Raw genomic sequence first — 15,575 nt, forward strand, 5'->3', positions numbered from 1 at the left:
CAGTAGGCCGCCACCGTCCCCCCAACCCCTGCCAGCTAACTATTGGTGGTGAAGATTTCTTTTGCTGGCAGTATTATGAAGGGCTACCTTCCAGTCCAGGACCGCCTTACTGGCAACTTTTAGCGACCTCGCGTGCAGATGTTGGCGAAAAAAAGGGAACTTGGAAAAGGACTTGATTCGTCGACCTGTCACAGAGATGGGACGACGCAGAATTATGTATGCAGCTACCCTGCACAACGCCACCACTGAAATACGAGCCCGGGTTACAATGTGTGGCAGGTGGCCGGGACACCTTGTCAACACGGCCACATCCGCTGGGCTCGTACTGCAGGCAGACTACCTGTACCAGTACCAACCTGTGCTGTTGCTGAAGCGGCCCGCGTTCCGCAGGTACGAGAACAGCTCCCCGCCGCACACGTAGTCGAACAGCATGTACAGGCACGTGTCGTCCCGGTAGTGCCACCTCCTGCAACAGCAACACGAGTACGTCAGATCACAGGCAACTGTCTCATTTATGCTATTAAAAATAACGTACGAAATCCGACACGTACTAGATGATTCTGAAGGCTGAAGCATGTAATCAAGAAACATCTGAAAACTGCAGTTTGAGAGTTTTTCTGTAGACATTGTTTCCCGAACACAATCACAGTGAAACGCAACAAATACAGAATGGTAAAATAAGGCTTGCGTACTCATAAAGAAAAAGGAGACATAGAAATGTCATCTCTTACAGAGAGAGCGATGACCATCTCAAATAGGAGTTGAAAAACTTCTATTGCAAATTCTGTAATAGTCCTCATTCCACGAATGCATCATTTGTCATTTTTAAATTTAAATTCTAGTGTAACAATCAAGAGACTTTTTTTCTTTTCCTTCTTGTTGTATGAAAAGTGGGGTTAATCTGCATAAAAATAATAAAAATGTTAAGTTTACTGAACGAGACAGATCAACTAAGAGTGAAGTCCCAAAAGTAAGGTCTCCTATTTTTTTATAAGTACAGAACTCTGTTTGTGTGGCGGTCGGTCATACTGTTATGACGTGTGCTTCACGCGCTGTGTGTAAACATGCGCACGCCGCGCTGAGGCGCTGTCTTGGCTTGGCAGCCGTTGAGAATGAATGGAGCTCCAGTTGGATGTTACCGCCAAGTGCGAATTGCGCGCACTTATTCGGTTTTTGAGCACAAAGGGTACTGCGCCGATTGCAACAAACTTCCAATTGACGAAAGTATATGGTGAGTCGTGCATGGATGTCAAAAATGTTCGTAAGTATGTAGAGAGTTTGCAGCATGTCGGACCCAAATTCACGACGAACAAAGGAGCGGGAGACCGTCAGTTTCTGAGGAGACAGTGTTGAAGGTTGAGCAAAGCATGAGTGAAGATCGGCGGATCACTCTGGATGATCTCTACACGTTGGTTCCTGAGGTTTCCCGAAGCACCGTTCACAGAATTTTAACGGAAACATTGAACTACCGGAAGGTGTGTGCGGGTGCCACGCATGCTGAGACAGGACCACATGCGGCAACGAGTTGATGTTTCCCGTGAATTTCCTCACCGCCTTGCAGCCGAACAGGACAACTTTCTGGACTCAATTGTCACGGGTGACGAAACCTGGGCATACCTCTTTATACCTGAGACCGAGCTACAAGCACGCCAGTTCATAACATTCTAAACAGCATGGCGGCGAGCTGGTATGACATGGGCATACAAAAACTGCCACAGCATCTACAAAAATGCATCGACATAAATGGTGAATATGTCGAAAAATAGCTAAATGTTCAAGCTGTAAAGTGATATAAACCATTGTAGAAATAAACAGGTCTATGTACTTATAAAAAAATAGGAGACCTTACTTTAGGGATTACCCTCGTATCACGATTTTACGCCCTTACGAGCTCTGCATCAATGCTTAACAGCAAACCCATTTTAATTAATTAGGGAGCGCACCTTCTAAGTTTTCCCGAATAACAACGAGACGGTGTTATTGCAATGTGACATTGCCATTGTTCTAAAATTTACCGTTTGTTACTGTTAAAACAAGGCCGTCTCATAAATTTTGTTTGTTGCGAACGTTTAAAAATAGCGTGTACGTTAAAATGTTGAAACTTCAAGTAGAGGTTTTTACTAGATGACTTTTTACTATTTTCACATAAACTTAATTCTACAATAAAGCCTCAAATAGCTTCGTTCTTCTTTTACTAATCACGAAACACTGCTTACACTTGGTTTGCAAAACTGCACCCGCCAACGGTGAATTTCAGGAAGGTCGACCAGAATTATGTCCCAAATAACATCGACTCCACGAGTAACATGATCGAAGAGGATGGACTTTCGACCAATCGTAAGACAAAAGGCATAGTTAGGCAGATCTAAGATTACGTTACATTCAATATTCTATGAACACTTAGCTGTGGAAAACATCTGTTAGCGATGGATAATGTATAGTCTGACCCCGGATCAAAAATATGTTCCTGTTACATAAGTGTACGAAATTGCTTAAAAAAATTCGACTGAGGAAATGAAAAATCTGTATACACCGTAATCCACACATATTTTAAACATTTATGTATACATGGTCTGCACCTCTTCCTCAATCACTGGACCGATTTCAACCAAACTTGCTATACATCACTTACCGCCTAGAAGAACGGCGTGGAAGTAAAACCCATCTACCTATCAAAGGGGTAGACGCGTAGTCCACAATGCGCGAATACTCATAATTTATTCATCCAGTATTTGTGAATGAGAGAACTTAGTAACTTGGAACTAACTTGGAACTAACTTTATATCTAATTTCAAACCAAAAGTTTTCTCGCTGGCAACCCCCACAATATTATAAAATGTAAAAACTTTAACGCTTACTATATTTTCGCTGTTCATGCAGTGAAAGTGACGCCTCAGGCATGACGCTTTAATTTATTACTTCTCTGCTACTAACCATTCGTAACAAGTTTCGCAGTAAAAGTCCACATATGTCGTTAAATGCATCTAAAATATTATATCATGGTACCACACTTCTAAGATACTCGTACACTCGAGTCTACTTCAGGAAATCCCTGACACCTGGCAGTTTTTAACTGCGAAGTGCAAACGGCTGTAGGCGAAAATAACAGCTTTATATAGAGCTATGAAGATATGTTGCTATTGAGACCTTAACAAAATCGCATTGTAGATAGGCGAAGTAGCTACACCCATCATTTTAAAAATACTGCTAGTAATCAAGTTCTCAGTTAAATGAACGTTGCACAGAATTTGTATTTTGTACACTATGTTCCTTGTTTTGCATACTACACTTAGGCATCATATACACAAGTATATTTCCTTGTACGATTGCTTCATAATGTCTAAGGCCTTTACACGAATCCATGCAACTGAAGTTTTTTCGATATTACACTACAGAAATAGTTCATTTTTTGTTTCGTTTCTAATAGAAACTGGGAAAATGACTATCTGGGCTATGCGAGTTTGTCAGCTAGTACACTGTACATACAGTATACGAAATAAACTTAGGTGGCAGAAGTCGTAGGACAGCGATATGCACATGAATTCACAGATGGCAGTGGTACCGTGTACCCAAGTTATAAAAGGGCAGTGCATTGGTGGTGCTCTTATTTGTACTCAGATGATTCATGTGAAAACGTATCCAACGTGATTATGGCCGCACAGCGGGAATTAACAGACTGACACGGAATGATAGTTTGAGGTAGACATGGGACATTCCGTATCGGACGTCTGTAAGAATTCAATATTCCGTGATCCACAGTGTCAAGAGTGCGTCGAGAATATTAGATTTCGGGCGTTACCTCTCACCACGGACACTATTAAGAGCAGCAGCGTTTGCGTAGAGTTGTCAGTGATAACAGACAAGCAACGTTGCAGAAAATAGCCGCAGAAATCAATGTTGGCCGTAAGACGAACGTATCCATTAGCATAGTGCAGCGAAACTTGGCGTGAATGGGCTATAGTGCGTCCACAGACGACCGACGCGAGTGCCTTTGCTGGCGGCACAAGATAGCCTGCAGCACCTCTCCTGGGTTCGTGACTATATCGGTTGGACCATAGACGACAGGAAAACCTTGCCCCAGTCAGATGAGTCCCGATTCCAGTTGGTGAGGGCTGATGGTAGTGTTCGAGTGTGGTGCAGATCCCACAAAGCTATGGACCTATGTTCTCAACAAGGCACTGAGAAAGCTGGTGGTGGATCCAGAATGGTGTGAGATGTGGTTACATGAAATGAAGTGCATCCTCTGGTCCATCAGAACCGATCACTGACTCTAAATGTTTACGTCCGGCTACTTTGAGTCCATTTGCAGCCACTCATGGACTCCATGATCCCAAACAACGATGGAATTTTTATGGATGACAATACGCTATGTCACCGGGTCACAATTGTTCGCAACTGGTTTGAAGAACATTCTTGACCATTCGAGCAAATGATCGCCCAGATCGCCCGACGTAAGTCCCATGGAACATTTATGAGAGTAATGGAGAGGTCGGTCAATGCACATCGTACTGGCAACAGTATCGCCATTACGGACGGCAACGGTAGACTACTATTACTACTACTACACTCCTGGAAATGGAAAAAAGAACACATTGACACCGGTGTGTCAGACCCACCATACTTGCTCCGGACACTGCGAGAGGGCTGTACAAGCAATGATCACACGCACGGCACAGCGGACACACCAGGAACCGCGGTGTTGGCCGTCGAATGGCGCTAGCTGCGCAGCATTTGTGCACCGCCGCCGTCAGTGTCAGCCAGTTTGCCGTGGCATACGGAGCTCCATCGCAGTCTTTAACACTGGTAGCATGCCGTGACAGCGTGGACGTGAACCGTATGTGCAGTTGACGGACTTTGAGCGAGGGCGTATAGTGGGCATGCGGGAGGCCGGGTGGACGTACCGCCGAATTGCTCAACACGTGGGGCGTGAGGTCTCCACAGTACATCGATGTTGTCGCCAGTGGTCGGCGGAAGGTGCACGTGCCCGTCGACCTGGGACCGGACCGCAGCGACACACGGATGCACGCCAAGACCGTAGGATCCTACGCAGTGCCGTAGGGGACCGCACCGCCACTTCCCAGCAAATTAGGGACACTGTTGCTCCTGGGGTATCGGCGAGGACCATTCGCAACCGTCTCCATGAAGCTGGGCTACGGTCCCGCACACCGTTAGGCCGTCTTCCGCTCACGCCCCAACATCGTGCAGCCCGCCTCCAGTGGTGTCGCGACAGGCGTGGATGGAGGGACGAATGGAGACGTGTCGTCTTCAGCGATGAGAGTCGCTTCTGCCTTGGTGCCAATGATGGTCGTATGCGTGTTTGGCGCCGTGCAGGTGAGCGCCACAATCAGGACTGCATACGACCGAGGCACACAGGGCCAACACCCGGCATCATGGTGTGGGGAGCGATCTCCTACACTGGCCGTACACCACTGGTGATCGTCGAGGGGACACTGAATAGTGCGCGGTACATCCAAACCGTCATCGAACCCATCGTTCTACCATTCCTAGACCGGCAAGGGAACTTGCTGTTCCAACAGGACAATGCACGTCCGCCTGTATCCCGTGCCACCCAACGTGCTCTAGAAGGTGTAAGTCAATTACCCTGGCCAGCAAGATCTCCGGATCTGTCCCCCATTGAGCATGTTTGGGACTGGATGAAGCGTCGTCTCACGCGGTCTGCACGTCCAGCACGAACGCTGGTCCAACTGAGGCGCCAGGTGGAAATGGCATGGCAAGCCGTTCCACAGGACTACATCCAGCATCTCTACGATCGTCTCCATGGGAGAATAGCAGCCTGCATTGCTGCGAAAGGTGGATATACACTGTACTAGTGCCGACATTGTGCATGCTCTGTTGCCTGTGTCTAAGTGCCTGTGGTTCTGTCAGTGTGATCATGTGATGTATCTGACCCCAGGAATGTGTCAATAAAGTTTCCCCTTCCTGGGACAATGAATTCACGGTGTTCTTATTTCAATTTCCAGGAGTGTATATCCCTGAATCGATTTCAACCGCCGCGCGGGATTAGCCGAGCGGTCTAGACGCTGCCGTCATGGACTGTGCGGCTGGTCCCGGCGGAGGTTCGAGTCCTCCCTCGGGCATGGGTGTATGTGTTTGTCCTTAGGATAATTTAGGTTAAGTAGTGTGTAAGCTTAGGGACTGATGACCTTAGCAGTTAAGTCCCATAAGATTTCACACACATTTGAACATTTTTTTTTTTCGATTTCGACCAAACTTGGTATACATATTACTTACTATGTGGAAAGAAATACTGTGGGGGCAAGAAGCAGTGACCACCTATTGGGGTTGGGGTTGGTACCGTGAAGAGAGGAGGAGGAAGGGAGGAAAACACGGACAGAAAGAGAGTAGAATATGGACACAAACATTAGAGAAGAGGAGATAAACATTAGAGAGGAGAAAATGGACAGAGAGGCGTAGTAGCAAATGGATAGATGAAGATAACAATAGGAGATGGACAGAAGGAGAAAAGAGGAAGTGAAGATGGGGACTGAAGGTGGAAGAGGAGATGGATAGAGGGCGTAGGAGGAGGTGGAGATGGTGAGGGTCGAAGGAGGGAGTGGAGTAATAAAATTTGGAAATGTGTACAATCCGGTATAAAAAGTCAACCACCCATAAGAGGAGGGAGGAAGAAGCAGAATGAAACTTAACGGGTTGAGAGGATACGTAACGTTATTCGAGTGATTACAAAATCGAGTGAAATTTGCAAAGAACCTGGCAGTGTAAGCCTACTTATCAGCAGGGTGTAGCACCACGTCTGGCTGGATGCATGCACCCATTCCGATGGGAAGCCGTTGTTTACTCTCCTCAGACAAGTTGGCCCACAGCGGCGGTTCTAACTTGGCCTTTATATCCTGGACATTAGCACAGGGACGGTGTCTACGTCGTATCTCGTCATCCACAGGTTCTAGCGGCGACCGATCTCAGGATCTTGTAAACGAGAGTGTCTCAGTATCACGCAGACAGTATATAGAGAGTTGTGTAGAGATACGTGCCATGTGTGAACTAGTATTGACCTGCTGGAAAACGCCACCACGATACTGTCACATGCTGGATAACAAACAAGGCTTCAGGATGTGCCTAACCTACAGTAGTGCCCTCATAATTTCGTCAATTATCATAATCTTTGATCTGAAGTCATACCCACGCCATTATGCCTGGAGTAACGCAGCTGTGCCTCCCCATAATATTGGAAGGATGGGACCTCTCCTCAGGTCGCCGACATACTCACTGACGTTGGACTTCTGGGGCAATGTAGAACAGCGGTTCTTCACTGAATACAATACGACGGCATTCGTCAGTAGTCTATGCTTCCCAGTAATGCACCATTCCAAAAGCAGCCAATTGTGTTGCGGTGTTAACAGCAGCGTAAGCATTGGGCGTTAATTCCCTAGTCCGACTGCTTAAAGTCTCCGACTAATGGTGCAGGATTTCACTGAATGTTCCAGGAAGTGGAGGCGCAGATGTGGAGCGATAATGAAGGTGCTTAGTGCACGATATTGTGGTCTCTCCTCTGATCGACTGAACCCTTGAGGACGAGTATGCGCTTCCTGATGTTCCCATGCAGCCCAACATGTGGCCAAATGCCTCAAGTCTGCATATTGCACGATACGACCAGCCAGAAAAATGGAGACCTACAATGGGCCCACTTCGAAAGACTGCCACATGCTGATTGTAATGTGTCACCGTGGACGCAGCATCGCCGTGTCCTACAAAGTGATCACTCAACATCCGACATCATTCACTCCCCTTATATACCACGCCGGGCCTGCTAACAGCGCTAAACACGAACAACACAAATGCACTCTGGTGGCCATTCTACTTGTCATGTCTTCTAGGGACTTCACTTTTTTTATTAGTGTATTTATACAAGCTGAATTCTAATAAGCTATCAAAAGCCTGATGGTTAAAACATGAACCCAAGTGTTTCCACGAGAAGGATCGATTGTTTGGTTGGTTGGTTACTCTGCACATGTAGTGACCACTGCTTTGGTCGGGGGCGACCACCAGCGTGATGTGTGGAGTGACGTGACGCGTGCATGGCAGGTAAAAGGCAGTGGCGCCGCATGCATGTAGCTCGACGGCAATAGAAGTGATGTGTTGTTAGCAACGCAGCACCATCCCTCCTTCGGACGATGAATGGGTTCTAGCTTCAGTATATGTAATTAATGTTAATCAAGAAGAGCCTGAAAGTAGTTGTTGGGTACATCCTTACTGGCATACTAATGTGTACGAACGCTGTGTCCGTGTAAGTTATTAAAAGAGTTTAATGTGTATCCCGTTTTCCTAGCTTTTTTCTGAGGATACAGTGCTATTTGAGGTGACTGTGGCTCAACCGTCAAAGTTAATATGAGAATATTTGCAGCCCGTAAATTTACCAACCACAACTCAAGTAATCTGTAAGAAAACAGCTGATCGTTACTAGGAACTATGGAATCTACCGAAATGATCCGTAGCTTAGACGGAAAGCACAGAGTTAAAGCTCCTGATGAATCTGGTTCAACATTTTGTAATTATAGAGGTTTTCCTTCCGTACAGAGAATGGCCGCAACAACAATGGAAGAATGTTGTAAGTAAGTTCTTTTGGTAATTTGAATGTGCTCGCCCCATACCGTAACAACTTTTCGCGCATCTCATTATTTTGCTGCGAATGAACACCATATACTTGCAGACAATTAGCTCTTGAAAGGTGCAGATTTAATTACCAATCATAGGTGCAGATATAATTACGAATCATGTAGAGGAAGGTCTCTATAATTTTATTTTGGTATATTAGTGTCGAAGTTCCGGACCTTGGATAGTTCAGTCAATTCTGATAGGAATGAAATCTATGTGATACTTCAAGCTGTTTGTGTGTTTCATAATGGTGAATGCTCGAAGTCATCTGTGCAGCACAATATGGATCACCCTGTAGAGAACTCGCACCAGAACCCAGAAAAACCAAAAGCGACATACTATGGATTTCAGAAATCTGTTCTGTATCTTCTTTCTTAGTCCAAGTAAAACATTGTCTTGGCAAAACTAAGTGTTTATGTTGCTGCATTCCGAAATGTGGTATTACATTAAATGCAGCAAATCAGTAAAAACATTAGCAAAATTATTTTAGAGAAAACCACCCTATACAGGGCTATTACAAATGATTGAAGCGATTTCATAAATTCATTGTAGCTCCATTCATTGACATATGGTCACGACACACTACAGATACGTAGAAAAACTCAAAGTTTTGTTTGGCTGAAGCCGCACTTCAGGTTTCTACCTCCAGAGCGCTCGAGAGCGCAGTGAGACAAAATGGCGACAGGAGCCGAGAAAGCGTATGTCGTGCTTGAAATGCACTCACATCAGTCAGTCATAACAGTGCAACGACACTTCAGGATGAAGTTCAACAAAGATCCACCAACTGCTAACTCCATTCGGCGATGGTATGCGCAGTTTAAAGCTTCTGGATGCCTCTGTAAGGGGAAATCAACGGGTCGGTCTGCAGTGAGCGAAGAAACGGTTGAACGCGCGCGGGCAAGTTTCACGCGTAGCCCGCGGAAATCGACGAATAAAGCAAGCAGGGAGCTAAACGTACCACACCGACGGTTTGGAAAATCTTACGGAAAAGGCTAAAGCAGAAGCCTTACCGTTTACAATTGCTACAAGCCCTGACACCCGATGACAAAGTCAAACGTTTTTAATTTTCGGTGCGGTTGCAACAGCTAATGGAAGAGGATGCGTTCAGTGCGAAACTTGTTTTCAGTGATGAAGCAACATTTTTTCTTAATGGTGAAGTGAACAGACACAATGTGCGAATCTGGGCGGTAGAGAATCTTCACGCATTCGTGCAGCAAATTCGCAACTCACCAAAAGTTAACGTGTTTTGTGCAATCTCATGGTTTAAAGTTTACGGCCCCTTTTTCTTCTGTGAAAAAAAAAAAAAAAACATTACAGGACATGTGTATCTGGACATGCTGGAAAATTGGCTCATGCCACAACTGGAGACCGACAGCGCCGACTCCATCTTTCAACAGGATGGCGCTCCACCGCACTTCCATCATGATGTTCGGCATTTCTTAAACAGGAGATTGGAAAACCGATGCATCGGTCGTGGTGGAGATCATGATCAGCAATTCATGTCATGGCCTCCACGCTCTCCCGACTTAACCCCATGCGATTTCTTTCTGTGGGGTTATGTGAAAGATTCAGTGTTTAAACCTCCTCTACCAACAAACGTGCCAGAACTGCGAGCTCGCATCAACGATGCCTTCGAACTCATTGATGGGGACATGCTGCGCCGAGTGTGGGAGGAACTTGATTATCGGCTTGATGTCTGCCGAATCACTAAAGGGGCACATATCGAACATTTGTGAATGCCTAAAAAAACTTTTTGAGTTTTTGTATGTGTGTGCAAAGCATTGTGAAAATATCTCAAATAATAAAGTTATTGTAGAGCTGTGAAATCGCTTCAATCATTTGTAATAACCCTGTATATTTCTAGCTTCGCTTTATTCATCAAAGCTGTGATGGTAAATAGATGGACACTTCTCCATAAGACCAAAAAAATGAATATTTAACTCAGGCAAAAAAACCTAAAGCGCTGCATCCTTCATAATGCCAATGCCAGCTCTCACATGGCGCGTCACGAAACTCATTATTTGACGAAGAAAAAACACATGAATAATGTCTTGCGGCCCCTGAGAGGTATTTTCCGTAATGTCAAGTAACAAATGCACTGAGGGAAGATGGAAGGGAAGGGGGAGGGGAGGGTTGGAGGAGGGGGGGAGGGGGGGGGAGAGGGAGAGAGAGAGAGAGAGAGAGAGAGAGAGACTATGCGACCAGATGTATCTGGGCACCCCTATGTAATGCGAAACTGGCCGCTAGAAGCCACGAGAGGCGGACCTGGCAGTATAAAAGAACGTAGGGAGTACTGTGCTGTCGTTAGAGAAGCAATAACCGCAGAACGGGTCCGACAGGAGAGCTCAGTAACTTCGAACATGGACGAGTCATTTTATATCACCCGAGTAACACATCCATCAAGGATAATTCAGCCCTTACAAATCTTCCCAAGTCGACTGTTGGTATGTGATTGTGAAATGGGAACGCGAAGGAACAATGACAGCTAATGCGACACCAGACAGACCTCATGTAATGACGGACAGGGACCTCTAGCATCACGGGAGCTGTCGCAGAAACTCGCATGAAATCAGCGGAAGGAATCACTCGAGTCCCGAAGTGCTAATAGCAGTCCAGTTAGCACAATGAATGTCCATAGTGAGTTAAGAAGAATGGGTACATCAGTCGAGCAGGGTTCTGGTTCGGCGAATGCCTGAAGAATGTCATCTGCCATCACGGCAAAGGAGTACGCCATCTGCTGCCATGGCAACAGTGAAGTACAGAGGAGATGGTGTCGCGGTATAGGAGTATTTTTCGAAGTTAGGGTGTGGTCCTCTTGTTGCGTTGAAGAAAGCTAAATGCGAAAGGATATGAACACATTCCGCAGTATAGCGCATTGCATACAGCAGAGGAACTGTTTGGAGTCGATGATTGTATCAGCATGACAACGCATCGTCTCATGAAGCAGCACCTGTGAGTCTACAGTCTGGATACGCCAGTCCATTCCAGGAATGTTGTTCTCCATAGAGTCCCAACCTGACCCCAATGGCACACTTTTGGGATGAGTCGGAGAGTCGACTTCCCCCTGATCTCAGCGACCAACTTCACTACCTTCGGCTCTTTATCACGAATGGGGTGCCGGTCCTCCATAGCCATGAAGACACCGCATTGAAAGTGCCCCAAGCCGTGTCCAAGGCGTCACGACGGAGAAGGATGGGAACACCCTATGTTATGTGCACCAACTGGTGTCCCGATACTTCCGGTCAGATAGTGCGTATCACTTCAAGCAATTGTTGAATCCTTTGAAAACATGCTTCTGAGGTACGAACATCGTGTGGAAAAATGTTTCCACAACAGCATGCAAAACTAAATAAATTTTAAAGGTGAATATTTTGAGAAACAATATGACGATTTGTAGAGAAATGTTACCGTTTCATTTTATATAAAAAGTTAATATGTAGCCACCAGAAAACGTGTACGTAGGCCCGTTCTTAGCAATGGAATTCTTTTGTGTGTAATAAATTTACAGAACATGAACGGAGTTTTCAAACTACAGATAAGGGCCGCATAAATAAACGACCTCACTGTAGAGATCTCTTCAAGAAGTTGAACATTTTGACTACATCATGTGAGTACATTTACCAATCAATTACTAACGTAAAACTCGAAACAGCAACTTCAACATAACAAAACAAAAATATGATCTTTTCAGATACTTCTACAACACTAACTACTGGCGACAATCAATTGAATATGTGAATAATGCAGGAAGGCGCGGCGCGCAGGAAAAAAGGGGGAATGAAACATCAATTGGGGTAACATTATTCACCACGTTGAGCCATGGTAAAATTTGCTGTTTTGAAGAGCGCGCCGCAGAGCGTAGTGTGAAGCAGTCGCCCTCCGTTTCTGGCGGTGGCGCCTCTGTGGCAATCGCAGCTTTGGTGTCTCCCTCTGGTGGAAAAGGGGAAAGGTTGCCTGTTCACGTGCATTTAAGGGGCACTATAAGCGCGTCGGGGGCAGTTGGTCAGTCGGAGTGAGGCTGTGCCAGTCTCGCGTCACCAGTTGCTGGTCTGTCTCTCGTTCGCATTTGTGCGGCAGTTAATGTCTGTCTGTCTGTCGTCGGAGTGCTAGTATGTCTGCCGTTTGGATCAAACTTTAAAGCCAGAAAATGAGAGTGTTGCCACTCCGCCAGTAACAGAACTCAGCTAGTAGTCGCCCGATCGATCGGTTGGTCGGTCGGTCGCGCATTGGGACACAAGACGACTTGTCCGTCTTGAGCGTCGGCGCATGTGAGGTCGCCACGTCAGTCCAGTGGGCCGCGCCACAAAGAAAGGGGTAGTGGCTTCGCGGTCGACACGAGAGCAACAGGAGTCAAACCACGACATCGGGCTGGCCGGTGCGAGCTGCGACGCCGTGAGACGGGAGATCGGCGTGCCTTCCTGCGTCCGTTGAAGCGGCTGGTAGCGAAAGGTTCGGGAGAGCGTTGGGGGTGCTGCGCCATATCTTCGCCAGAAATCGCAGTTTATTAGAAGATAAGTGATGGGAGATATGTTTTTTCATTTACTTGTTAAATTCTCCGGTCGGAGTGGCCGTGCGGTTCTAGGCGCAACAGTCTGGAACCGAGCGACCGCTACGGTCGCAGGTTCGAATCCTGCCTCGGGCATGGATGTGTGTGATGTCCTTAGGTTAGTTAGGTTTAATTAGTTCGAAGTTCTAGGCGACTGATGACCTCAGAAGTTAAGTCGCATAGTGCTCAGAGCCATTTGAACTTGTTAAATTTTACTTGTTTTCTTGGTGAGGTCACCAGACGCTTTGTTTTACGGTCGTCCCACCATTCTTCTCCGTTTGCCCACCCGCGGGAAGGTGGTTATTTATGAATTGGGTGGTCCGTTTTTCCCTTGTGGAGTAGGGGCGGGATAGAGCAACCTGCGGTTCGGGTTGTTCAGTAATCGCCCTGTCAATCTGTCATGCGTTAATAGCTGCCTCTGTCATGTTCGTCGGATTCGGTCTTAACGAATTTATTGCTTAAGGTGTAAAGGCAGAATTCCTGAAAGATGTTTTTATCTTGTCTATCATCTTGAGAGGCGGTATATGTGTCATGTAGAGCATGTTTGTACATTTTTGTAAGACTGCATTTCATGGGTTTTTATTTAAATGGTCATTTTAATATATTAAGTTACCACCCTTCCACCGTAAGAGTTTTTCTTTTAAAAACAAATTGCACTTTCGGTGGCAAGTAATGTTTTTTAATGTGTTTTGTACCATTTCCATCCTTCCACGAGGTGCATAGTTTGTGTGTTAGTACGAGTTGTTAAAAATTTTTAGTTTAAAGTAATCTGGTGTGTTGCAGATTTGCACCAGTGTAGTCTTTCAGAGGTTGTTGCGAGCGGTCGTTACTACGGCCGTGTTAAAAGGGAGTGGCAAGGTTCTCAGCCCGAAAGCTCATACCGACATAAAAAAAAGTTATTTCTGCCTCTAAATAATTTGTAACTTTATATTTAGAGGGTACTTTCTGATTATAATTTTTAAATTTTTTTTTAAAAAAAGAGAAAGGGTTTTTAAGAATAAAATTTCCCATTTGTTGAAAGAAATTTGTTTTCATCAGTTACCCCCTGCAGAAAAGATTTTGAAAGTAAATCCACGGTTCACATATAAACATAATTATACTGGCAACAAAAATCAGATGGACCCCAAAGGTGAGTTTGTAGATATTCTAAATGTTGACTGAAGGATCATATACGTATACGAAAAATGAACGCTCTGGTACTCACAGGCTGATGATAAAGGGGTGCCGGACCTCCTGCAGGATGTTTTTCTCGTTCTTGACGTGCTCCACCTGCTTGAGCCGAATGACGTCGCCAATGGCGAGGATCTTCATGGCGCCGTACTTGCCGGTCGACTTCTCACGACACAGGCAGACGCGCCCGAATGTACCAGTGCCTGCACACACACAGAGAACCAATGTAGTATTCAGTTCTTAAGTTCATAGCAGCGTAGTTCTGCAAATAGTACTTGAAATAACAGTATTAATAAGGCGTTCAGCTCGCTCCATACTGCTTTCTCCATGGTAATGAGGGAATTAAGCAGACACTGAACGGGATCGAAATGGCACACTTTTTCGAGGATGAATGGCAAAATGGACTGTACTAAGTGTCCTAGGTAAAGTAAACAAAAGCTTCGACATCCGTGTTAACTTTTCACATATGACAACGATAAAATACGCTTATACAGTCGCATCCTTGCTCTTAAGAACGATTCGAGATATAAACTAGCTGTGAACGTAACAACCAATCAAATTTCGATTACGGATTTTGTTGTTACGAAAGGAAAAAGTACATACAGAGGAAAGAAACTGTGCGAACTACGGTAATGAAATAAGACTATGCTCCTCTGTAGCAGCGTACTAATCAATGTACAGAGTAGATGTATATTTTTATGAAGTGGTGAGATTAGTTACTGTAGCTTACTCTTCAACTGAATAGCTGCTGCAGCTGTTTCGTATACGCGTTTATTGTGACAAGTGTTAAACAATATGTATGAGATGTATTTGACATAGATTGCAGTGTAGATTACTGTACATATGGGGGACGCTAGTTTATATCTCCTGGTAAATCTTAACGCGCAGATCCAGATCGACTTCGTGCCTCGAATTAACCGCCATTCATTTAGTACATCGGCCAGCTCGGTCCCTTTCTACAGGCGGCTTTCAAGCTTGTTTAAACAAATGTCGGGCTCTTTCCTAGCCGCCGCCTCCTCAGAAAGCACGACACACGGTTAGCGAAAACAGTATAAAACTCGAACAAAATTAAGAAGAGTCGAACTGATGGAGCATGCGAGTTCCTCTCTAAAAAAGTGCACCGACAGCTTTTTGCGGCCTAAGTATTTCCGACACAAATGCTAAAATGAAATAATTGCCAAATCGTGAAATAGAAAAACGAACCCGTGACAACGCTCGGAACAAGAAC

General features: G+C 45.5%; 1 protein-coding gene across 1 annotated transcript in view; it reads right to left on the reverse strand.

Annotated features, from left to right (window-relative positions):
• The window catches only part of LOC126162864 (cAMP-dependent protein kinase catalytic subunit 3-like), a 269,609-nt gene that overhangs the window by 23,146 nt on the left and 230,888 nt on the right, over positions 1 to 15,575 (reverse strand). The window contains exons 2-3 of the mRNA XM_049919641.1: positions 14,382 to 14,550; positions 357 to 466 (exon numbers count right to left, since the gene is read on the reverse strand). Coding sequence (XP_049775598.1) covers positions 357 to 466; positions 14,382 to 14,550 — 279 coding nt within the window. The remainder of the gene's footprint in view (positions 1 to 356; positions 467 to 14,381; positions 14,551 to 15,575) is intronic.

The sequence above is a fragment of the Schistocerca cancellata genome, chromosome 2, assembly GCF_023864275.1.
Source record: "Schistocerca cancellata isolate TAMUIC-IGC-003103 chromosome 2, iqSchCanc2.1, whole genome shotgun sequence".
In the NCBI taxonomy this organism is placed as follows: Eukaryota; Metazoa; Arthropoda; class Insecta; order Orthoptera; family Acrididae; genus Schistocerca; species Schistocerca cancellata.